Source organism: Lutjanus erythropterus, chromosome 12 (assembly GCF_056507025.1).
Source record: "Lutjanus erythropterus isolate fLutEry1 chromosome 12, fLutEry1.hap2, whole genome shotgun sequence".
Classification (NCBI taxonomy): Eukaryota; Metazoa; Chordata; class Actinopteri; order Lutjaniformes; family Lutjanidae; genus Lutjanus; species Lutjanus erythropterus.
Window position 1 is genome coordinate 5,987,276 of NC_139328.1, and position 26,419 is coordinate 6,013,694.

General features: G+C 40.1%; 1 protein-coding gene and 1 non-coding gene across 3 annotated transcripts; both read left to right on the forward strand.

Moving 5' to 3' along the window:
• Positions 1–25,814, forward strand: LOC146317459 (homer protein homolog 3). 2 transcript variants are annotated; one of them, XM_084732966.1, is made up of 10 exons: positions 1–318; positions 445–493; positions 7,080–7,236; positions 11,199–11,330; positions 11,422–11,526; positions 12,788–12,921; positions 18,287–18,443; positions 23,799–23,906; positions 24,010–24,090; positions 25,578–25,814. In XM_084732966.1, the coding sequence occupies exons 2-10, from the start codon at positions 471–473 to the stop codon at positions 25,761–25,763; spliced, it is 1,083 nt and encodes a 360-aa protein (XP_084589092.1). In that variant the 5' UTR covers positions 1–318; positions 445–470; the 3' UTR covers positions 25,764–25,814. The 2 variants fall into 2 exon arrangements, with proteins under 2 accessions (XP_084589092.1, XP_084589094.1); XM_084732968.1 differs by having other exon boundaries at positions 12,809–12,921.
• Positions 24,762–24,834, forward strand: trnar-ccu (transfer RNA arginine (anticodon CCU)). Its single transcript has one exon. It is a non-coding gene; the product is annotated as a tRNA-Arg (tRNA).
• Positions 25,815–26,419: the final 605 nt, after the last annotated feature.

Here is a 26,419-nt window from a genome sequence, read left to right on the forward strand (position 1 = left end):
CTGGGGTGGATATGGACACCGCGGTCACTTCAGGCACCGAGGTCAGCCGCTCTGCCTCCTCCGGGCTGTGACTCTCCGGGCTCCGCAGAGGGGCGGCTCGCTGGACACTCGGCGGTGGCTGCCGGGACAGGACGGTAGGGACACTGTGTGCAGGCTGCAGCAGCAGGCTGTTGCAGAGAAAACCTCCTCCTCCCCCCCCGGAGAATAAAGCATCTGGTAGCTCAGACTGAGAGAAAAGAGGAGACCACAGGGCAGCAACAGCAGCTCCGGCGCGGAATTACTGTCACCCTCACCTCCGAGGCTTTACACAGACATGGGGTAAGTGATGCAGAGATTTAATTAGGGCTCAAAGTGAACATTTGAGAGTTTGTTTTCCGTTCAGATTTGGAGCGAGAGTAAATACTTGTTGGGTTAATGGAGCTTCAACTCTGTGTCTCCTCACAGAAAAGAAGCCTCAGTCACCTTGTAAGATGTTTCCTCACCACAGAGAAAGGTAAGAACCTGAGTTGGACATTTACCAGCTTGTCCTTGTCATTTTTATTCCTGCATGACATTTGATTTCTTGTACTTGTGACCTTAACATGCCTAACGCCTCACATTAACCAAAATAAATCCACATTTTCATTTCAAAATGTGATACAAATCTCCAGAGTTGCAACGATTAGTCAATTAATTGTTTAGCTGCCAACTAGTTTGCTAGTTTGTCATTTTTCAAGCAATAATGTCAAAACATTGCTGGTTCCAACTTTATAAAAATGAGGATTTACTGCCTTTCTTTGTCATTTATGGAGAATCTTTGGGTTTTGGACTCTTGTTTGGATCAAAGAAGCAATTTGAAGATGTCAGTCTGGGCTCTGAGAAAATGATGAGCATTTTTCACATTTTTTTTTGACATTTTATAGACAAGAAGTGAGAAAAATAATCAACAGGTCAATCATCAATGAAGAAAATCGTTAGTTGCAGCCAGAAAAAGGGTAAACCATCTAATTTTCAAGGGATTTCTCAGGTAGAAAACATGGAAATTAAAATTAATAACATTCACCAAAAATTGAGTAAATAATGCATACATAATTGTAATAATAATACATTAAATAATTCAAAAACAAATAATCATCATCAAGTACATACACATAAGGGCTCTCTCATCATCCCATACCACACCTGCTACATCTGTAAAAAAAAAAAAAAAAGTGCAATCTGAGCAAAAAAAAAAAAAAAAGAACAAGAAAAGGTCTACTTATAAGCAAAAACAATCAAAAACAAGTACAGGTGGATTTTAAATGCACAAACAACAAAGTCTTGAAGTCCTTAAAGGAAGAAATCAATAGTGAAATGATCAAATTATTCCCATCTGATGGTGCTTTAAACTAAAATCCATCAATTAAAAAATCATACTCTTGATTTAATAACAAGTGAAAGTCAGCTATAAAGTTAAAATGTTGTAAACCTGGACACAGATTCAGGAAACAGCACATCTGGAGCAATGTTGTGGTTTCTTTTTCACCCTTGCGCTAACACAGATCCAGCATTCGGGTCTTTTTTGGACATGATGAATCTGTTAAATTAAGTCGATCGTCCTCTGTAATGTTTTCCCTCTGCGTGGCTCCACGGCCTTCAGATTATTTGATCCATAATTCTTGGTAATGACTCTGCTTAGGATGCTTTTATTGCAGTTGCAACCAAAAAAACGACCCAGGAGCGATCGCACAGACCATCATAGCAGGCACGAGCGTACGAAACTGCTCAGTTAATGCAAAAACTTCAGTCTGATGTGTTAAATATGTCTGTAATAACAGAAGGAAAGCAGATGTAGTCGAACTGCCGTCCTCTAAATGAATCATTTCGGTCTTTCTAATGTTTGACATCTGTGTATAAAAGATTTAGACAGATCAGACCAGAGGGAGACAGGAGAGACCCAGTAAAGCAGCTTGTGGATACTGTTAGATTAGTGGGGTTATTCATCCTGAGGTGAGGCCCCGACCTCCATCCAATCACGGCCAGGCTTTGTTATACTTAGACACCCCCATTAAGCCCTGCAGGCCACATCCATCTGCTGAGGATGAAGGTCGAGCAGCTGAACATCCTTGAGAAGTGAGACCGCTGCTGACCAGTTAGCAACAACACACACACACACTGTTTTACACCATCTAAGTGTGTCTCAACGGCAACTTTCACGCACAGGAAGGGAGCGAGTGTTGGCAGACACACCCACAGCCAAGAGTCCTCTGTTCAAACCCACCAACCACAGGAGGTTGCGGGTTTGATTCCTGGAGCACAGACACCAAACATCAGCCGAGGTCAAAGCCTGGCAGTAATTTTAGTAACTTTACAACTGATTCTGCGCTGTCCTTTGAATCTGTGACGCCTTATTGTGCCTTTTATTCAATTCAGTGTCACAGTCATTGATTGGTTGTGTAATATGAGCCTCCATAAACAGACAAAAAAAATCATGATTCATGATTCATACATCTATGCAAACTCATTTCCAAATGACAGCGATTTACTTGCACCTCTAGGACAAAATCCCAGCAGCCAGACCACACAAACCTCAATAATTCAAACGTTATACAGTGCATCACCATTTTATTTTTTATATGTTCAGCAGCATTTAAGTTAACTATTCCATAAAGGGCCGAGCGGCTGCAAGTTTTTGTTCTAACCAATCAACAGCACACCTGATTCGACTAATCAGCTGTTTGAAGACTGAAATCAGGTGATTAAATGAGCTGAGCCTGGTAGGAATGAAAACCTGCAGCTACATGGCCCTGTATGGAAGAGTTTGAACATGCCTGACTTATAAGGACTAGAGGTATTTTTATTACAAGAGACTTTTAAGTTTTAAGTTTTTTTTTTTAATTATTTTTTGTGGCTTTTTATGCCTTTAGTGTAAAGGATAGCATAGCTGAAGATATGACAGGTAAGTGGGAGTGAGAGAGGCGGCTGTAGGTGGGAGTCGAACCCACCGCTGCTGCAGAGGACTCACAGCCTCAGCACATGGAGCAAACTTGAGTGCAATAAATGTTTACTTATTTATTATTTTTTGCTTAAATAAGAATTGTGTGAGAGAATCGTAATCTCCGTTCTTAAAGAGACAAAGTGTGATTCACATCCTAGCAGGAGTGCCACACCCTGATTACAAATAGACCTGGAACTCAATTAAGTTGTAGTTCCCTTATAGCTAATAGATAAAAACTAAACAAAATTTTTCTGTATGTGGAACTGAGGATAAATTAATCTGAAGCTGTTGTTCTGTAGTCTGGTAGTACGGCAGTGAATACTTCTGTATCTCTTGTCTGATGCCAGTTTGTGATGTTTCCTGAGCTTTGATTGTGATAATTCTTTCGGGGGATTTATTGGCAGGATGTGGCGTAAATGGAATGTAATAATTGTATAATTGTTACTGTAGAATGAGCAGTTTATATCTATTGAGGCCGCTATGTTGAACCGCCATGTTTCTACAGTAGCACAGTGCAGACAAACCAAACACTGGCTCTAGTGTTTTTACGAGTTTTTCAGCCACCTCAAGTATCAGAGAGGCGTTCACAATCATCAAGCTCACCCCTAGATGCCACTGAATCCTGTGCACTGGTCCTTTAAGAAACACTTATTTTGAGTTCAACTTCAAATATTTGACAGGAAACCTACTTTATGAACTGGGATCATGGAGTTTGAAAGATTTTAGGGCATTTAACAGGCATGGAAGGTCTTGGAATTGCATTGTGGGAATTGTAGTATCCTGTCCGTTTGAAGCTTGAATCACACCAGGGATTAAGAGTCAGGATATCTCAATTTCTGCTGCTTCAAATTTGATCATTCTCGTTTTAATTTGACTCGTGCACGGCCGCCAACATTATGAGAGTGATTGTACGTCAGGTTGTCGTCTCATTCACTGGCATCAGATGGTTGATCACAATGTCTGAAAAACACGAAGGTCAAATTCCTACATAACCAAAACTTGTATCACTATAAATCCAGAGCACAAATCTCTCCCCCAGCTGCTAACAGACTGCTCTCATCCCAGTGTCTCGTCCCAGTCAGACATCAGATCAGTGTATCAGTGGTTGCAGCAGAAGATCCACTGACAACAGGGAGGATTACTGAGAGATGAGAAGGAGAATTATAGCGTCAGTTATTATCAGACTGGAGTGGGTCAGCCGTTGAAATGCCACCGTTCCTAACAACAGCAACAACGACATCTTTACAGTCAGTCCTTGAAGCCCGGTGTACGTACAAAGAGTCGATGTAATGTTTCTTCTTTATCTTCTCCAGCGGTGAGAAACACACAGCGAGACCATTACTGGATTTGTGTGTCACTAATGGGGTCAGATATAAATGTACAATGACTGGCCAAAATACTACAGTTCTATTGGGAGCAGCCACTGCAGTTTACAATAGTGCATAGAAGAAGAAGAAGCAGTGTCCTGGTTTTTGACGTTTCACACTTTTACTTGGCACCTCTGTCAGGCAACATTTTAATGAGGGGGAGACAACCAGCTAAGATAAGAGTGATGAATAGCAGTATCGTGTCTTGTCTTTTATTAATGAGAGTCTAATCAGTGTCGATACTGTCTGCACCTAAAACACATCAGGGCTGGGTTTATAATCTGCCTGCCACAATCTAAAGAGAAGTCGTTCACACCTCTGCCCTCTGTGTCACATGTGGTGTGATGGGACGGACGGTGAGACAGTCAGTCCAGTCTCTCAGCTTTCTTTTACCGAGGTTATTCTGCCTTCACATTGGCATTGATCTGTGACCTTGTCAATGACTTATTCTGTCTCAGTTTATTCATGTTGTTAGCTACATTAGCGGCACGGCTCCAGGGACAGCAGTGCTGATCAATTGACCTTTTTTGCTATGTGCTCCAATGACAGTCGAGCAAAGTTTGTACCATGGTCAACTTTCTCCTTTCCTGTTTCCTGAACTTATACGTGCTGTGTGCAAGACTCATCTGTAAAAGTGGCATATATTGACATCGTAAATTAGCTTATGTTAGCAAAATGCTGGTTAAGTAGCTAGCTAATCTACATCAATCATTAGCAAGACAGTTAGCTGTATGGCTTTGTGTTGCTTTTACAGGAAAAGGAGAAAGTTGTTGGTGGTACCAAGTCTGCTCAGCTGCAATTGGAGCACAGAACAAAAAGAGGAAATATAATCCCTCCACCTCGTCCTCAGTCTGCCCCGTGGCCTCCTCCCAGCTGGACGTGCCCAGAACCCCTCCCTAGGGAGGTGACCAGGTGGCATCCTTACGAGATGCCCGAACCACCTCAACTGGCTCCTTTCTATGCAAAGGAGCAGCAGCTGTACTCCAAGTCCCTCGTGGATGGCTGAGCTTCTCATCCTATCCCTAAAGGGAGATACCAGCCTTATTCTTTCGGTCACGACCCAACCTTCATGACCACAGGTGAGAGTAGGAAGGAAGATTGACCAGTAGATCGAGACCATTGCCTTTTGGCTAAACTCTTGTTCGTCACAACGGTGCGGTAAAGTGAATACGATATCGCTCCCACTGCTCCCACTGCTCCCAGTGCTCCCTCACTTGGGGTAAGGACTCATTCCCTACTCAGAGTAGACTGAGAAGAGTAGACTGCAGAGAACCATGGCCTCAGACTTAGCGGTGCTGATCCTCTTCCCACCCGCTTCACATCCAGATGCAAACCGATCCAGTGAGTTCTGGAGGTCACAGACATCATCTGCAAAGAGCAGCTTTGTAATCCTCAGACCACCTAACTGAAAATATCATTTATTGTCTGTATCCACTCATCCTTGAAGGGTTGCTGGAGTCCATCCCAGCTGACATTGGTCAAGAGGCGTGGTACACCCTGGACACACTGCCAGAGACAAACAGTGACTCACACTCACACTGCTTCTGGTGTGGACTCTGCTGCTCTTTATACTATGTCACCTGACATCTTAAGCCTTTCTACCAGAAAGCCCTGTTTGTCCTGGAGGCTAACTTCTCCCATGTGCCTACGGACTTTGGTGATCCACTGACTTTTCCTCTAGCGCCACCAGCAGGTCAAAATTATAATTTACTGTAAAATTGACAGCCTCAGCTCTGCACTGTGTGATGTGCTAATTAGCAAAATGTCACACTACTAACACACCAAAGTAACACATCAACATGTGAGCAAGTTGACATGCTGACGTTTTGTACCAAAGTATACATGACTGTAGTCTCTTGTCTTGGCTTAGTCTTGTTTTGCCTTTTCATTGATTTAAATGGGAATTTGTAGCATGTAGAAAAGACAATAACAGCTTGATTGTTCTGCACTTTGACTTCAGAGGCTTTCAGGGTGAAATCTGGTCTAATGGACAAGTGTTTAGTTTCATATTTTGTCACATGTTTCTGCTCTGTTTTCTATCAAAGTGTTGGAATACACAGAGCTGTAAATGTACTGACTGGACTTGGGAGTTAAAAAGAGAGAAAGAGCGTTAGCAGTCTTGCTATTCATACCACATGACAGTGGCTGAACACTACTGACTTTGTTGCTTTGATATATTTACCTCGTATCCAGGATACATCTCTGCAAATACTGGCAGGAGCAGAGCGGAGGGCGGAGAGGGTTCAGAGCGTTTTTAGTCAACATCATTTGCCAGCTAAGTCACTTACAGCCCTGTATGGCTGGTGAATGACGCAGGGAAAAGTGTGGGAGAGAGCCAAAGGATGATTCCAACATCTGTCCCTAGATGGCAGAGAGACAGATGGAGATGTGCCATTATGAAAATAATGAAGGATTTCCTTTTTAAATATAGGAGAGACACCATTTGAACAGAGTTGCATGATAATGAGTTTTAATTTAAGCTGTTTTTAAATGTTTTAAAGCCCAAATCATGAGCAAAAGCACATTTTTCTAAATGTTTTTGTCTTGTTTTTAAGACTTTAAAAGGGTCCTACTGTTTGTGTCCTACTGTTCATTCAAAGTTAAAAACACCTTATTCACTTTTTATTTTATTACGTCTGATCCACAGTTAACAGACTGTGAAAGGATTTGCACTTTGACATTTCCTTTATACAGAAATAATCATTTTCCTGCCGTCATCATCATCATCATCATCGTCTCTGTGTTTCCTCCTCCAGGGAGCAGCCGATCTTCAGCGCCCGGGCCCATGTTTTCCAGATCGACCCCACCACCAAGAGGAACTGGATCCCCGCCAGCAAACATGCCGTCACCGTGTCCTTTTTTTACGACGCCAACCGTAACGTCTACCGCATCATCAGCGTGGGCGGGACCAAGGTGAGGCAGAGGAAAATGGTTATAATGGTGATCATGTTGATGGTAGATGAGGTTGTAAATTCAACAGAAATACACAGGTCACTTTATATCACAGCTCAGTAACATGGTAATAGTGGGGTAATAGTTTGATAATAAAGAGGTAACAATACAAGTAACACTGTGTAATACCCAGGCAATAGTTGGTATTAACAATTGGTGTATCTAACTGAATTGTAGGTAACAGATTATTGTTTTAATATTGTACAAATGTTTGATGCTGTGACTTGTTACCTGGAAACACTTGTGGTAGTTTCTATTAATATACTGTTATACCCTTTTGTCTTTTCAGTTTAATGTTAACCACTGCCAGGATAGCCAGGATATTACCTGTTTTTTTTACTTTAATTAAATGGTATTCTGAACTCACACAATGTAGTGTGACATAGATCTGCGTTACAAGTCTGTTTACTTCCTGTTAGCATTATAATTACGTTGCCATCACCCACAAACTTAGTGATTTTTCATCCTTAAGTTATTTACTTTGCATTTCACAGTTAGCTTGGTACATACTGTCAGTAGTATTTACCATTCATTTTGTAGTGTTATAGTGTTTTGAGCATTTTGCTGATCTCAGTGTCATAGACTGTTGATGACGTTAGCTTGCTAGCTAGTATGATCATCTTCATTTAAGCTCAACAGAAACAAAATAAAACTCAACAAAAATGTCTTGGCTCGTCTTTCCGCTCTTCCAGCAATCACCAACTCTGGTTTGGACAAAATAAACCCTTAATTCACCGAGTCAGATGTGAAAATATTTTGGCGGTACGTGCTGTTCCTCCTGGCTTCTTCTCTGATGTCCAACCTCCGCCTCACTCCTCTCACGATAGTTTCACATCTCTCTCGGTGAATTAAGGTTTAATTTCAGCCAAACCACAGTTAGTGATTGTTGGAGCGGTGGAAAGCTGAGTCAAGACAGTTTGGTCAGTTTTATTTTGTTTCTGTTTGTCAGTTTTATTTTGTTTTTGTCAAGTTTGAATGAAGCTGACGATGCTAACTAGCTAGCTCATGTTGCTAATGGTTTTCTAAGACGCTGAGATGATTATGAATATGAACAAAAACACTATATACAAAACAAACGATAAATAACATTAACAATATGTACCAAGCTAACTGTGAAAAGAGAAGTGACAAACTTGAGGATGAAAAATCAGTAAGTTTGAAGGTGAAGGTAACATTACTGTAGCACTGACAGGAAGGGATGATGGGATGATGCATATTTCTATGCCAACCCAGAAGTTAGCATTGCTCTGGTTTCCGCCACAGTGATTTTGGATTAACAAGGATAATAATCTCTGTGGCAAACAGAAGTTCATGATACTGACATGGTGTGATCAGCAAATGAACACCGGTTTTACGATTTTGGAGCATAAATGTAATCGTCAGGAGTAAAAAGCTAACGTTAGATTATAAAGGAACTACACCACTGTTGCGTGACCAAACGTCATGACTACTAAGTGACTAGTGTTCAGCGAGATGACGTTAAAAGGGATAGTTCACCCAAAAATGACCACTCTGTCATTATCTACCTACCCTCAATCCAACCTCTAACATACCAAGTTTACTTGAAAGATGTTTGTTGTTTTTAGCCTGAATCTTAACTGTAGATCCTGAGCTTGGAGCCACGTTCACACGTGTGTGCACCATCTGAAATGGATGTGTATGAATGGCATGTCGGGGCAGTTTTTCCCGTTGTTTTTTATGTTTGAAAACTAGTCACTTTTCACTTACGTTGTTTTTGAGATTCTGCAACACTGCTTTCATGTAAATGTCATTTACAGACACGTAAAACCTTCAAAATTCATGAGTGATGTATTCACTGATTATTTTACGCAGCAGAACAAAATGCATAAATCTCTTCAGTTTGTGTAAACCACTTTATTTCAGCCACATAACGAAAAAAAACACCCAACAAGGGAACCAGAAGTGCTAATATGCTAACTCATGTCCAGGTTTTAGGACAGTGCTCTATTGTGCAAATAGATGATTACTTAATTATTACCTTTTATCATCAAACTATTACCCAATTATTGTCATGTTATTGCCGAGCTGTAAAGTGCTACCCAAACACATGTAGGTCCTGTAGATTTGATATCCAGGACTAAAATCTTTATCTGTCATAATTAAAAAAAACCTGCAGGATTTCTGAGGGGAGCTCTGTTTGATTGCAGTGAAGATGGCGACCTTGGCGTCAGAGGAGGCTTTTCAGTATTTGTAACAAAGCTTCACATCACTTCCTCCTAATAAGAACATCTGTACGGTTAAGGAATATGTATTGAACAAAAGCACAGTGGGTGTCAACAAACCAGCAGCCACATCGTCTTTCCTGCATGTTTGTGGATTTAGATTATGAAGAAGAGGCCACATCCATCCCTGGGGAGGAGGAGGAGGAAGAGGAGGAGGAGGGGGTGGGGGTCTATCTGATCTCTTCTTAGCACCTCTGCTCTGACCCACATTTCTGCCTCCCAGAAGGCTGTGCGAGGTGGCAGTTGGTCGGTCAACAGCCCAATCCTGCCAGGACTGGTGTCTGACTCCCCAGTAATCTTCGCTGCTGCTGCTGCCGCCACCACTGCCTCCGCCGTCCAACATGTTATGTCAAACATGTCAGCGCAGAAACGCCAACCGGAGCGTTCATGTAATCGTTCGCTGGACGGCAGAGAAGGACGAAAAAGCTTCCTCCTCCTAAGCTGCCGTTGCCCCGCAATGCTGGGATTTTAAATCAGTTCCATTATTGTACGGCTGGAGATGACGTAAAAAGGTTTATAAATAGGTCCGCTCTAATATCTTTTTTTTCCTCATGAGCTCAGGGGGGAGAGAGGTGGCTTCTCTGGCCACTTCTCTGAGAGTAAGGTCGTGAACCTGGTGGATGTGCTGTTTTTGTGTATCTTTACTGCTGTCCCTGCCTCTGCTCTGAATTTACTCTCAACAATAAGCGCCTGTGATGTGGCAGAGCTTTTGGTTTTTGATTTAAAAAAAAAAAAAAAAAACATGTCTCAGGGGAGAAAGTACTTGAAAATGGCTGATTGCCAGAAATCCCAGTGGGAAGTTAATACAATAAGCACAGATTTTTTTTTTTCTGTTTTTCTGTGTTATTTTCCAGCCATCATGTGAAGCATGAAATTATCCCAGTGTTGCCAATATTTATGCAGGTGCTGTGTTCAAATAATGACATAAAATTGCTAATAGGAAAATGATTAATTGAACTTTACAGCTGTAGTTGTTGCAGTTTACTGCAGCTCCACAAGGAGAATTTTACCTTTTTAAAAACTGCCCCATTTAAAATAATCTGAACTGTCCTTTTAAGATCAGGTTACTTGTCATGAGTACTGTTACAAATTTAGAACTGAAAATGGAAAAGTTTACAAGATTTGGGCACTTTGGTGGCGTGGAGGGTCCAACAAAAATATGATGTTGGTTGCATTATGCAAGATCCAGAATCCAGTGCTTTTGGAGCTTGACCCACGATAAAGACCAAAAATGAGGTCATGTTGGCCTCCTTTCGTTCAAATTTGAGCATTTTCCTCTTAATCTTCCTCTTGTGCAACAGTTAATCACTGGCGTACCCTTTGCAGCACAATCTATAAACTGAATTAGAAATTCCACACTTAATATTTTACTCATCATACTTCATCTGTTAATTTGCTTTTGCACATTTATTATTTTCCTGCTCAGGAATAAGAAAATAATCAATAAAAAATGACAGCATCTACAGAAGATATAGTGCTATAGGGTCTGGAGTGACAAAGTAAACTACAGACAAGGCTTTGAGTTATGAAATGTTAATTAAAATAAGGAAGGTAATACCTCCACTAATACTAATTCATCATTTCAGGTCATTAATTTGTCTGGATTCTTGGCTCTGCTGCTGAACTTTCTGTTTTGTTCAAATGATGACTAAATCATCTGTGTTATCTCTGCATTTGCAGGCCATCATCAACTGCACCGTTACACCCAGCATGACATTTACCAAGACGTCCCAGAAGTTTGGACAGTGGGCGGACAGCAGGGCCAACACTGTGTACGGTCTCGGTTTTGCCACAGAGCAACAGCTGCATCAGGTAACAGAGGTCTGACAGATGCATATTAGTGCTGCGTTTATTAATGCTTCATTACCTGAAACAGTTAATCTCTTGTCCTCCTTTTGAAAAGTTCTCAGAGAAGTTTAAGGAGGTGAAAGATGCAGCTCGCCTGGCACGAGAAAAGTCGCAGGATAAAGAGCTGGCCAACACGGCGCTCACCATCGCTGCTCCTCAGGTGAGCAACATTAAAGTGGGGCAAACCTCTGCAGGTATCGGGCCGGGCTTTTGTCCCGATCAACAGAAATATCCAGTGATGCATTTGGCATTTTAGGAGCGGGCAGACACTGCGAGCGCAGGCCAAGGTCAGGTGAACGCACCTCTGTTGCTCTGCAGGTATTAGCCAGAGCCGCTGTGATTAAATCAAAGGAGGGATGGGGAGAGAAAGAGAGAAAAGAAAGATGAGCTGGGTCACTTGTCTCGGAGGGAAGAGAAAGTGAGGAAAACTAGGACGATGGTAAAATTATCCCGTGCCGCTCAGCAGTGCACCGCATCCGCATTTTCTACCCACCGCTACCCAGAAACCTCTGACAGCGGCACTGTAATGATGAAAATGTAGTCAGCTCAGGGCCTCCTCTGATCAATAGAGAATAATTACCCATCAGTTACATCTGCTTGGTCATGAGGAACATGCCCATTTCCTTTTAATTCTCCGGCTGAACAGATTCCAAGTGATGTCTCTCACTCTACGTCTTTATCGATTTAATGAACACATTGGAGCAGCCAAAGCTCCAGAAAATTGCCAACTGCGTCAATTAATTGTGCTTGATACTTGCTAAGTAGCACTGCGCCGCATTACTGATCACACAGCTAAATATGCTTGTGATATTTCTGAGAAGGTCATTATTTACTGTGAGCTTTGTGATGACGTGTTTCTTTGTTGTTTTTTGTTTGTTTTTTCCACCTGGTGGCTTTCGTCTGTAGTTCTCACAGGTGAGTCTGTTGTTTTTTTATGATTTGGCACAAAACAGAAACTGTCTCTGGAAGTAATAAAGCACAGGAATATATGTCTGCAAATACACTCTGAAAATGTTTTGTTTCTTGTCTGTCTGGCCCTGAATTTTGTGTTTATTTATACCTGCTGTGATGAGCTCATAGCTCTTTAATTTATCAAACCAAAACTGACAACATAACTGTCTCATTAACACACCTGATCAGTGGTGGAGGAAGTATTCAGTATTATTTACCTAAGTAGTAAGTAGTACTACACGCTCTATACATATATAAAGAAGTATAATCAGGAAAATGTACTTAAAGTATTAAAAGTAAAAGTGCTAAATGCAGAAAAATGCCCCGTGTGACTGCTACGTTATACAGGTGAAGGTGTTTTTGCATGAACAGAGTCGCCTCCCTCCTCTGTGAATCAGTCCATTTGTTGTTGTCATGCTGTGTGTGTATGTGTGTTATTAGTGGAGTCCATTTACTGATGTGTTCCTCAGGACCTCTCGGACGAACTCCAGTCTCCACCGGTGATGTGCGTGAACGGACCGGAGGACAAGCTGTTCCGCAGCCAGAGCGCAGACATCACCCTGTCTTCTGAGAAGGAGCGCATTAAAAAGATGCTCTCTGAAGGGTAACTGAGTTCTGCACACACACACACACACACACACACACACACACACACACACACACATACACACACACACAGATCAACAGAATGGAAACTGTAGATGCCACAAACACTTTCTCCTTCTTGTTCTGATCTCACCTTCTGCTCAAAAAGTTAAATACTGTGGTAAGAATCCTTCTGTGAAATCTTGTTTTGTATAAAGTAGGTGAAACTGGTTTCAGTTTGGTGGTTGTGTCCAATCCTGTGTTGTAATCTGAGTTTAAACTTCAGGTCTGAGCGGAAACAAGATGAAAAACCAAATTAATCTCTTAGCTCCAAAGCTCACAAACATGTATGAAACTGAGCATAAAGGTTCATTATGTAACTTCACCATGGAAATTGTAGTTTGACAAGAAAACACAAAGTTTGTTTATCAGTATAGAATTTAAGTCACATGCTGCCTTCAAATGCAGCTTGTGAGGTTGTGGTTACGACATGGAAAGTCTTGGAAAGCCACAATCAAAACATGAGGCAGTTGGAAACATCAAAGTTTTCCTCAGACTCTATATAACTAAAATCATAATATCTTAACTTACCATCCACACAAAAATGTAGCGCCGCCATTTCTGGAAATGTCAGTAAACGTGTCTCAACTTGTGAAAATTTTCACTTCTGAGTAGTGATGTTAATGATTAGTCATTAATCCATTAATCACTGGTTAGACTTAAACCAGGTAAAAAATTATTAACCCACAATTTATGTTTCGTGTGCCATTTCTGCAGAGGTCACATTTTTTTTCATGACTTGGTTTGGTAATTGTGTCTCCTCTGACGTGGTTTTGTTTGGAGGCACCATTTGTTGAACAAACAGACAGGCAAGAGTAGTCGCAGCAAATGAGAACCTTATTGTTTTATAATTCTGCTTCTTTTAATTGTTTATGCTTCATGAATTAATGTTTCACACAACTGATGCATTGCTAGAATTGTTTAAATTAAACTGAGAAAAAGACATGCACTTTTTATTCTATTAATTATTAATGATTAATTGATCATTTATTGTTAACATGTTCAACTAATGGTTAAAGAAACTGTACAAACTCTGCATCTCTACTTCAGAGGTTACTACAAATACGACTCCATTAGAAAGCAGCAGTGATGACAGGTGGTAACCTTCTTCACGACGAGCTCTCAGTGTCACTGAAAGTTCCAAAATATTTTCATCAACTGGACTGTGCATTACAATTTGTTTTTGCAAAATGCATGGAAAGAACTTTTTTTTGACAGTGATATAATTAAATTAACAGTTCAACAATTTGGGGAATGCACCAATTCACTTTCATGCAGAGAGATAAATGAGAATATCAATGTCAGTCTCGTGTCTGTACACTAAATATAAAGCTTCAGTCAGAGGCTGGGCAGCTTAGCTAAAGTTTGGAAAAAGATAGAAACAGCTGGTCTGGCTCGGTCCGAAGATAACAAAATCAACCCGCCAGCACCTCTAAAGCTCAATAATTAACATTTTATATCTTATTTGTTTGAATCATACAAAAACCAAAGTGTAGAAATGAGGATGTGGAGAAGAAAAGCGTCAAATCGGTTTGCTTTGGACAGAGCTGTTATGCTAACGTGACTTTAATCTTGTCATCTAACTCTTGGCTAAAAAACAAAATGAGAAAAATTCCCAAAATATACCTCCATACCTTTAAAGACAAACAGACAAACAATAAATTTATATTAGCTGCATTATTTGTAAATTTCTTGTCATCAAGTCAGGTTGTTGAGACAGTGTGATTTTTTATCAAGTAGTCTGAATTTGAGATATTTGCAGTTGCTAAAGATTTCATTTAATCAATACTATTGATTGCACTCGAGCAGGTTATCCATTACCTTTAACTCCCTCCGTCTCAGCCGTGTTCACTGAGTATTAACATGGTTTTCATTTATCGGGTTAATTACACTCTGACGTCATTCGTTTTGTTCAGCCTTCTAGGAACTGAAGAGCCCATTGTTGAAGTGTTAACTCATACATAACATCAAATGAAGCTCGTAAACATCTCCTCGATCAGTCCTTTGAGCCGCCCACAATGCTTTTATATCCTACAGTTCAATTATTACGACCGGAATGGTTGCCATGGTAAACTGTTGCCATGGAACAACCTCAAGCTTCCTAGATGTAGAGGGACAGAGCGAAGGTGAAGCATCAGGGATGAAGAGACAATCTGACTGATCTTTTCTGCAGATTAGAATTAATAACATTTAATTGTTTAATGACTTTCATGCAATTTGTAGAATTAAGTGGCAGAAAGTATTACAGAAACTTCCTAAGTCTCAAGTTATGATATGAGGAGTCTAAGATAGGATTTTTTCCAATTTAGCGTCATAGAAACTTTAGGGTTCCTGTCTTATCTTACATCATTCTATCTTATCTCAGGTTAGGAAATCTTTAAAACTCAATCAAACATCGCCTATCAACTTTTATGTCTGTTACCTAGCAACTAACACAACTTTTCTCATCTCGCTGAGCTAAAAAACTTTGTAACTGTTGTTTTTTTTTTTGTTTTTTTTTGACATACTGAAACATACAGTGAAACATTGAACACTACTGTTACCTACTGTAAGCAACACTACCGTTAGCTACTTTATACTATGTATAATTTTATGCCAGACTTCATAAAATGATTTGGTTAGAAAAATAGCAATATATCTCAATACTTAAAGTATCACAAGATGCATGAATCATAACCCCTGTATTGTGATATGTATCAAATTCTTGCTTATTAGCAGTACTTTCATTAGCCACTGTTAGCAAACACTACGGTTAGCTAATGTTATCGAACTCTACTGTTAGCTGCTGCTAGCAACACTCGAACACCACCGGTAGCTACTGTTTGCAAACTCTACTGTTAGCCATCCTTAGCTAGTTAGTAAGCTAGCTCCTGCAACAGGTGGAAAAATGAAAGGTAGGACAGTTTAACAGTTATCCTAAAGTTTGGAAAGTTTATGAGATTTTGGGAAGTTCTTGTGTAATACATATTTCCTATCTTTAGTTAGCATAGGAACATTGATTTAGGAAGTTTCTGTAATATGGCTCTGTTTTACTTGTGGGTATATACATTTACTGTATTATATTGGGACTACATACATCATCAGTACGTAAGTACACAAATGAAGATTCTAAATTAACTTGCCAATCATCTTGTTAAAAGATCATGTCCACTATTCTTACAAATTACACATCTGATTAACTCAGTTAGGGACACATCAGTACTCTAATTTCCATTTACAAAGTAGTCTTTCAATGTCACATTCAGTCTTTTGATGAAGATGACTTAAAATAAAACCCATCCAGGATTAGAGGATTACTGTGGGAACAGTTTGCTCTTGTTGTTTGCTCTCTGGGCATTTTAATGAGTGTATCTTTGCTTTGTTATAAGACCTGTGAAATGACCTTCAGTCTGGGCAGTAGGAGAGCTGCTGCAGTCCGTCTTTCTTAACACCGTTGTTGTGGCTCGCTGCTTGTCTTAACAAGGTTAACAGTTTTTCATCATGGTCCAAACTCTTGGCAGCAGTAGTTATGACACAGCCAGCTGTACAGTAAACATTTTCCTCATATTGCAGTGGTTTAGTGCTGAACTCTGATTGAGAGATTCATAAAGACTTGCATTAGTTCAGGTACAATTAAGGCTGTTGGCCAGTGACTGAGTATATACTGTACAGCTGTGTTTCCCAAACTTCTTTTCTGGGGATCCACTTTTTAAAATTGCCAAACCATCGCGACCCAGACCTTACCAATTAATCTTGGGAGGAGTTTATTTGTGCATAAATGAACATTCCCGACCATTTTTTTACTGCCATTTCTGCATCATCTGGCATTATCTTGACGCGTGTAATTGATTTCATACACATTTTAAATACTTATAAATGAGAAATAAATGTATTCAGGCTGAGTTTACAGGCCATCGTATTTCTTTTCAGGAAAACAACATGGGACATTTTGGCCTGCTTCCTAAATGGGACAAAATAAGTGCATTTTTTCCCCTCTCATCACTAAAACAAAATACACATTTTAAATCTTAAGTTTGCGCATTTTTTCCCACAGCCTTTAATTTATTAGGTGACCCAGATAAAATCTCCTGTGACCCACCTGTGGGTCCCGGACCAGTGTTTGGGAATGACTGCTGTATAGTAGCAACTGTGTGTGTACTGTATATTATTATTAAGCAGTTAAGTTCATTCTTTACCTTGGGGAAATCAGTCTTCCCTCACGGTCCATGCAGTCACTGTTGTGGAGCTTTTATCATATCACATAATCCTCATCAACAGATGGAGTTTGTCCAGTCATCCTGGTAATTATAAATGTGTGTCTGAGCACTTTAAGGCAGAGTTGATTTCACCAGCAGAGGCAATGATGAAAAATAAGACTAGCTAAGACTAAAACTAAATAAAGCACCTTCAATTAATCAATACAGTTTTTGATTTCATGTAACATATTCACTCAGACATATGCAATGTCCATTTTTCTTTGCTGACCTCTTTCTGCTGCTTCAGGACTTCTTTACATTCTCATCTCAAAACAACCTGCTCATGTTTTTAATTCTCAGTAACCAGAACTCCTTTCTGTGCTAATGTTACGGTTTTATTATCCAGGTCATGGAGTCCAATTCCAATTTTTCTTGTACAGCAGCTGAGGGTGGTGGGGTGTGGGTGGGAGAGGGTGAGCGAGATGTCTGTATTTGTACATTTGTAGTGTATACTTGTTATGTAATGCTGTTTTGTTCATATGCTTTTTTCGCATTTGTGTCTGTAGGATTGAATAGGAAAATGAGATGCTGCATCTCAAGGGACTCCTTCAATAAATTTCAATATTAATTTCAATGCAGAAACGTTCTGTCACTGTCAGCAAAGCTTTCGGGGCTTGAAAGAAACAGATTTACGGACTAAATTTATCTGCAAACCCACAGACAATTAGAAAATAAAAGGGAAATAAAACACAGCTGGGACAAACCATGGTAACTGTACACAACAAAGATGGCAAAACCTGTAGCTTCAAAATGCGTCTCTTTCTACTCCTACATTCTACTTTATTGCTAGCGGTGTATTTTATTATTGAATTTTTAGTGAGAATAAGCTTAACTGTTCTTGTATAATTGAAAACAAAAAAAAAAAATAAAGACAAATTTAATTGATGAAAACCAGACTAAAACTAACAAAGATCAAATGACTAAAAGTTGAATAAAACTAATGCAGGTGCTAATATTAACACTGCTTTAAGGACTTCTCATCCATAAAATAATCGTGTGCCGTATTATCATGAGGCTCGTACGTACAGTATAATGTGTATCATGTGATGTGCGTCACTGGTTTACTGGTTTTGTTTTTGTGTCTTTCAGGTCTATTTGTGAGATGAACCTGGAGGCCGAGCTCTTCACTCTGCAGGACAGCAACTCCAAACTGGTGGCAGCTCTGCATGAGGCTAATGCTAATGTGGAGCAGTGGAAGAAACAGCTGGCAGCGTACCAGGAGGAGACGGAGAGACTCAGAGACCAGGTGAGTCTCCGCTGTATTCAGACCGACACTCGGGGACAGAAGACACTTGGAAGAAGCTCTGTTTAACTGCCTGTGTTACAGAACTTTGAATTCAGAAGCAAAAATGACTTGTCATCTCCCACAACTACAAATAAAGACCATAAAAAGACTTATTTCATTCATTAGAGCAACATATTTTAATGTCCTGAACTTCAATATGTAAAATTCCTACATTATATTTGCCCAAATCACAAATCTCAGGTTATGGAAAAAAGTGCTGCTGCCTTCATATCCTCCTCAATTTTCCTTCTAAAATTAAAAGTAATTAAATATATCCTGTCACATATTAAATTAGTTTTACTTTGTAATAACGACATGGATGTTTAATCTAGAGTGTCATTTTTAGAAACTAAATGTATTAGAGCTGCTTTTTGTCAGAACAGCAGAATGATCAGTTATGTAGATTTTTGTATATGTTGATAACTAAAAGGGTAAATAATGTAAACCTAAAAGGTGCTTAGTATCAAACATATCATGTTAGATTGTTAAAAAAAAAAACATGAAGGTAAGAAAAAACAAATCCAGAATAAGCAATAAAATTAGGAGCAAACTCACAATAAACAACATAAATAAATAACTCATGTCCAAAAAGGAAGTGTAAGAAGTAAATACTAATCAAATCCGACCCCTTGATCAAATCAAACAGAGAGAAAACACTGAAAACACAGCGAGAGCAAATAATCAGAATAAAACAAGCAAAACAAAACAACACAAATCAAAACCAACCTTCACACCCTGTTCCCTTTCTTATTATGCCGACTTCCCTCTTAGTAAAAATCAATATCAAACATTATATCAAAATGGTCATTTCTGAGTGAAGAGGAAAGAGAGAGAAGTGGGATATCTTGTGTTGGGGTGGTTTATTTTAACATTTCAATCCTGTCTAACTTGTCCTGTAAATATAATAAAAATGCCTGTAAGTGTGTTTTAGCTTTGTGATGCATCTCTAACCCGGTGCAGGATAAGAGGTTTAGGTGAATGGAAGGATGGTCGATGGATTAGCTGTTACATGAAAAGCTTAGCTGGAAAGTTGCCCTCAAAGCTGCATATTTTATGTGTTATAGAGATCTTTACAGTGTTCCTACTGCCAGAGGTGAGTGTTGAAACAGATCTGTTCAGTCGTCAGTGTACGTCCTCTAAAACTGATTGATAGAACAGATTGTTATTCTTAACATTAAGGAAAGGATCCATACAGAGATAAACCTTTTTATTTAAGAGTAAAGGGCTCACTGAGGCTGCAGCCCTTTGCTTCATTGCACCCCCTCACACTCGTTCCCCTCTCTCCTGTCTTCACTGCTGTCCCAAAAAAATTAAAGGCATAAAAATCCCAAACATATATTTAAAAAAAAAAAACAATAGCTATACATATTTTGTTTTAAAATGGCCACACACTTCATTCAAACGCAACAGACACAGAATCTTGGTCCGTCTTCACTTCTCCAGCGATCACCAACTCTAGATTATTTGACGTAAACCCTTAATTCACAGAGTTAGATGTGAAAATATTTTTTTTCCCTGCTGCTTCTCTGATTCTTCCTCTCTTCTCTTCTCTTTTCACATGTAATTCTGGGAATTAAAGGTTTATTTGGAGCAAATCAAAGCCGGTAACTGTTGGAATAGTGGAAAGACAAACCAAGATGGCTTTGGTCAGTTTTATTTTGCAAAAGTGAGGGACTCAAGTCAGACTAAAGTCACGAGTAATGTCAGCATCAGTAAGATTTATGAGGTGCTGCAACAGTTTTCATTAAAGCTGAAAACATCGTGACCACTGTCTCGTAACGGAGTTAAGTGTGGAAACAAGGACAGATCATCAGAATTTCAAATTACTCGATTTGCTTAATTCTCACCACAGTAATGAGACACTTATGACTCGTGTGATTTACTTCCACCTCTCTGTTATTTGTTTCTGTTGATTTTGAATGAAGTGTTTTACAACGATAAAATGACCGTTCTGTGAATGTAGTCTGAGGACTTTGACGGAGCGATAAAATGTCCGTTTACGGTTAAACAAAAAGGATCTTTTCAAAATGTTGTCAGGCATTTATCATAATCCAAGCCTGCCAGTGGAAAAACAACAAATTTCAGTGGACGTAAAGTTTGGAGACATCTTCTCATTCAGTGTTTTTTCTTTATTTTTATTTTTTAATTATTTTTCTAGGTTGTAGATTAATGCTTCAGACATCAAAACTATGAAGTATGCAATGTGAAATTATGTAGTAAGCAAAAAATGTGAAAACAAGGCAAAATATGTTTTTGCTTTCTAGATTCTAAAATATAAAAGACTCGCACACTGTCTTCTGCACTTGCAATCTAACATAGCTGTTATTAAATCTTTGCAAGTCTTTTGTTGTCATCCCATGATCTTCTTCTACACACCTGTCGACCTACAAGTGTGCAAAAGTTTTTTGCTCTTTGATATTTTAAATTCTTCAAAGTTGCCACTTTATGCTTTGATGACAGCTTTGGTAAAACCTGAACAATTTCTTATAAAAAAAAAAGAAAAAAAAGTTTGTCCAAACTTTTGACTGATACTGTACATTGACAGTACACATTTCGTGGCTGACGGCTGCAGCGTGTCCCTCAAAACTGGACCAGTCTCAATAATTGTCCCCATTACTCACTTAGACACAAAAATATGGAAAAATAGGGTCCAGGTTAAAAAAAACCCACCAAAGTTACCCTTTAAATCAGGCCAAAAAACCCATAAACACTGAAAAGTAGTTGTTCTCTCTTGTGGCTTCGTGTGTGCAGCCATGTCCTTGTTCATCCTGTAGTAACCTGCGGGGCGGGAGCTGATGGTTAAGGTCACACCTAATTATCGACGCTGGAGCCGTGAAGCCGTGGAACAGGAGCAGACACTCAGTTCAAACAAGAGCGACGGGACGCTGACAGAACTCCGCAGAGCGAGGTCACGCTGGTTTTGATTGGATCGTCGTTTTCAGAGTCTCCGTTTCCTCAGTTTGAAAGTTGCTCAGATTCAGAAATAAAAAAAAAATTGGACACGTTTGTCAGGCTGGAAACACACTTCGTCAAACCTCGACACGTCTTGCACTGCGGGCGTTTTCCCTCCGGGGCTTTAATCAAGGTGTTCTCTGCTGGTTGAACCGGTTCACCGTGCACACAGCGAATGTCACTTTTCACCACAAGGGAGGTTGGTCTAAATACGCTGAGCCTCAGGAGGGTTTTACACTTGAATTACCTCTCAGGTTCCAGTGGATGCAGATGCCTCCATCCCCAGTCATCAATAAAAAGTATTTTCACGTTTGCTGGTAGCTGATTCCCGTGGGAGCGACCTCGCCTCAGGCTGACAATTACAAACCTCTCTGATTCGATGCTTTATTTAATACCTTGATCCCTTTCCATTATAGGCCGGCTTTACAGTATCGATCACCGCTTTTGAATTCTCCACCGCTCGTCTGCTATTCAGAAACAGTTTTCACATCGACAAATTAATTCATGCAAGTGAGAAGAGCCCCGTGTCTGTCTCCTTTGGACCGAGCTCGCTCACTCTATCTGAGGAAGGGGACCAGGTGGCAGAAAATGGTCCACGTCTCTGGGGTGGTGTGAGAGGGAGAGGGGTTTGTAGGACAGCAATATCCTACTTTCAATGCCCCAGTTAGGAAAAAATGAAAAATCACCAGAGGGAGCTGGCATCCACTCCTTTCTCGCTTCTTCTTCTTCTTTTTTTTTTTTCCTTCTTCTTTCTAACACTCTTCCTCGCCTCAACCATACATGGTTTAAAATAATCCAGCCGGTCTCTGGCAGACAGCAGGGGCATTTTTAGGGGTGTCCTTCTGTTTTCACTCCTTTTACCTCATATTCCTGTTTACCTCATAATGGTGACATGAGTCACTCATCTGCCTGCTGATGTATTGTAGTTGCAGCAAGTTGCAACAGGCTTTAATTTGTAGTTACAGTTAATAAAAACCAAGAAAATGAAGCACCTAAAGTGAGGAGCTGTGTTGAGCAGATATTCATTTACAGAGATTAGATGAGACAGATTTGAGAAAGCAAAGTACCAAGATACTGGAGGTTTATATTTCCTATGTCTGACCTGCAAAGTTAAGAATTTAAATATGTAAAATAATGCGCCTTTGTATTTTTTCATTTTATTAGTTTTCACAATTGGAAAAGAAACATTATTTACAAAAGTACAGGTAGTTTGACTCTCCTAAACTCCCTCTGCTTAAACTTTTTTAAAATGCTGCTCAACAGCAGACTTAAACAATAAATGATCTCATAAATAAAATTGTGATCTTAATGATCAAACAATGTAAACACACATGAACTTTAAATAGCTTGTTTTTTTAATAAACACGATGCTATATTTGCTATCTTTTCGGTCCGTGGGCTGCCAGTTGAACAGGCCTGTGTTACAGCGTGGGCACAATTCACAAGTTTAGGAAGTTAAGTACCATGTGACTCTTTAAACAGATCAGCTGACTGGTAGCCACGTAGCTCTGTTGGTAGACAGTGAGTCCTCTGCAGCAGCCGTGGCTTCGACTCCTGCTTGTGGCCCTTTGCTGCATGTCATTTCTTATCATATATGAAGCTGTCCTGTAAAATTAAAGGCATAAAAGCCCCATGACGTGATTCCCATTTTCCCCTCAATGCTCTGATGAAAGCCACTAGGCTGAACAGTTAACACCAAAGAGGAAACTTGTTGTTGATAAATAAACTGTGTATGCTTGTATGTTTGTCAACATGACCAGAATAAATTGGTGAAATTGAAAGTAGTCAAGTTTATCCTGAAGATCTGTGTATATGGTACGTTTTTACTTTTGGGTATTTAATATCAGAAATGCATGAATTTTGTCTCAGCACCACCAAAAATGAATAAATAAATAAAAATAAATAGTGGGAGAGCGCATCGTTCAAAGATTAAAACAAACAAACCTGAAACATGGCTCTGTGACATGCCAGAGTCACGGTCTCCCAACATATGAGCCTCACAAACGGACACACAAACGATACAACACCTCACTTCAGCTCACTTCAGCTCCAACAACCTGACACCAAAGAAAAAAACACATCCTGTCACCGTCCTCGGGCTCCGGTGGCTCAAACATGTCTGGACATGTCCGATAAAACTTCTAGATGGAGCGTCCATGTTTGAAGGTTGTTTTAAGGTTGTTTTCAAGTTGTTTTCAGGTTGTAGTGGTGTTTGACACTGAGACAGTGGAGTGGACACGCCCCCAGCGTTTCAGAGGAAATTTTCTATACTTAATGATTTATATATCTTTGTGTAAAGCCATGTCCCGCATGCTAAACGTGATGTAATTCTGTGTTTGTGTGTGTGTGTGTGTATGTTGTAAGGTGGCTGAATTAGAGGCCCACGGAGGCCAGGGCCCCAGTGACCTGCTGAAGGATGAGCTGACCCAGTCCCTGGAGGAGCTGGAGGCCCTGCTGAAGGCCAAAGATGAGGTCGGTACTTAAACGCTCCATCTTATCTTCAGCAGGAGTCAGAGGTGGGAGGCTGCGACGTTCATCGCAGGTGATCACAAGTGCACCTTTCGTTCTTTTCCAGGAAATCCACATTTTGCAAAGCAAGAAGGCAGAGTACCACGAGATGGAACACGAGAGGGATGAGGCCATCCACAGATTACGGGTAGGAATGGCATTATTACGGTAGCGTGGTGTGCTTTCAGAAGTTATACACACATTTGCTGAGTAATACTGAAATAAACATTAGGATATCATGCATAAGACTTGTGTCTGTGTCATAGTGTATTCTTTCAAATATTTCATGGATCTGAATTTGGATCCTTCTGGATTCTACGTTTTAGTTGTTACACGACTTCCCATGACTGTTTGTGTAAATCACTAATCAGAGAACAAAAATGCTTTCCAATTTATCCTGTATGACTAAAATGAAATAAATAATATTTTATGTATGATGATACAAATTTACTGAGAGGGTTTTGTGCTGCCCGTTGGAAGCGTAATATATGATTTTGAAATCTACCATTTATGAGCAAATGATGACAATATTCGTCATAGCTGTGGCCCTGTATGCAGCATTAATGCCCCGTCAGTCACAGGCCTCTTTAAGTGATGTTTTAGCGATGTGACAGATGTTTTGTACTCGTGCTTCAATTTTTGTGGCTTGCACTACAAGACTTTCAGTTTCCGTAGCACCCGCGCTACATGCAAAAAAGGTTTACTTCACACACAGACTTCCAGCTCCGTCACAGCAAAGTGTCAACAAAGACTACAGAGTCAGTTTCCTCCCCCACTGAACAATGAATTGTACACAGCGGCTCACCACTGTTCCCAGCAGCCCCAGTGGCCTAATGGATAAGGCACTGGCCTCCTAAGCCAGGGATTGTGGGTTCGAGTCCCATCTGGGGTGACTAGCAGAGTGGCGCAGCGGAAGCGTGCTGGGCCCATAACCCAGAGGTCGATAGATCGAAACTATCCTCTGCTAAGTCCATCTTTTACAGAAGCATAATGACTCAACTCTCACTGCTGCATGATTCTTGATTAAAGGTGAAACATAAGGAAGAAGGAAAGAGGTTCAATTTATCTGATGACATCAGTTACTTCAGTGTTTCTAATTATCAATAAAAAATATAATTAACTAATAAATTATGATGTAATATTATAGATTTAACCAGCCAGCAGTAGTTAAACTGACAACAGCTTTAGTTTTTATGCTTAAGCACCAGTGACAGCTGTGGCCACTCTCGTGAATGCAAAATCTCAGGAACGCCCTAAAAGAATCACTCAAAATTTGGTGCAAATGTCCAACCAGACTGAAGGATAGGACAGAGATCACTGTGACCTTATTAAACACATTTTGGCCATAACTCAAGATGTCATACGTCATATATTATGACAGAAAAATACAGGCAAATATCTAATAGAATAAAAAGATGAGGTGATTTTATTTTATGTCCATAAGGTCAAAGGTCAACTTCACTGTGACATCATAATGTTCAGCTGCTTAGCTTACTATACACCAGTACAAACTGGGCAGACATGGATGTGAACTGCCAGACATGGATGTGAACTGCAACTTCACACAACAGTATTTCCTGACTAACTTTTCATTTCCTTTGCTTGTCGTCTTCCTTTGCTTCCTCTTCTCTGCAGGAGACGGAGATGCGCAATTCAGAGCTGGAGCGTCGCATCCAGAACTCGGAGCAGAACCTGAATAACTCCCTGGAGGAACGAGACCGCATGGACTCTGAAATCCAGCGGGCCATCGAAATTCTGGACATCAAGATCTTTGACCTTAATGACCTCCGCCAGAGCCTGGTGAAACTCATCGACAAATAAAGAGAGGAAAAAACACGTGGGAAAATCCAACCCGAGGGAGGGATGGAGGTGGAGATGACAGGGTTAAATTTTGTCGCGGTCAACACAGCGGGGGAGTAAACGAAAACAAAGATGGAGCTGGTCCCATCATGTCCTCTTCAAGCACAAGAACCACCTCGGCTGCGGGAAGGTTTCTCTCATGCGTGTGTTGCAGCAGCGGCTGCTCTGCTGTTGTTGTCCTCAGCAGCAGCAGCAGCATATAGGCTACATGGTTTTGCTTGTCTGATCTAATGTAAACGCTTCATGTTGCTTTCAAGGGTAACATTCAATGCAATAAACCAACTTTAAGGTAAGTGCTTCACAGTGCTAGACATTCGATATTGACAAGTGGTGCTTGTAGTTTTTCATGACTTTTGTACACAAAATGGCGATGCTGTGTCAGTATGAATTATAAGAGGCCTTGTTTTTTTGTTTTTTTTCAACTTACAGGTGATATTTAAACATCTTTACAACAAAATGAGTCCATGCAAACCAAGGAAACAAGACAGGTTTTTAGTTTCCTTGATGCAAACAATGAAAGGGACAATACATTTAGTGAAAAGTGAATGCAAATAAAAAAGTGCACAAGATAAAATTACATTTAATTAACATTTTGCCTGTTCAACAGCCTGCATACA

What these genes read in the sequence shown, in the direction of transcription:
- LOC146317459 (XM_084732966.1), top strand. Translation starts at nt 471, where the DNA reads ATGTTTCCTCACCACAGAGAAAG. An exon ending in TTTCCTCACCACAGAGAAAG is followed by an intron (nt 494 to 7,079) that starts GTAAGAACCTGA and finishes TTCCTCCTCCAG; the next exon opens with GGAGCAGCCGATCTTCAGCG. An exon ending in CAGAGCAACAGCTGCATCAG is followed by an intron (nt 11,331 to 11,421) that starts GTAACAGAGGTC and finishes CCTTTTGAAAAG; the next exon opens with TTCTCAGAGAAGTTTAAGGA.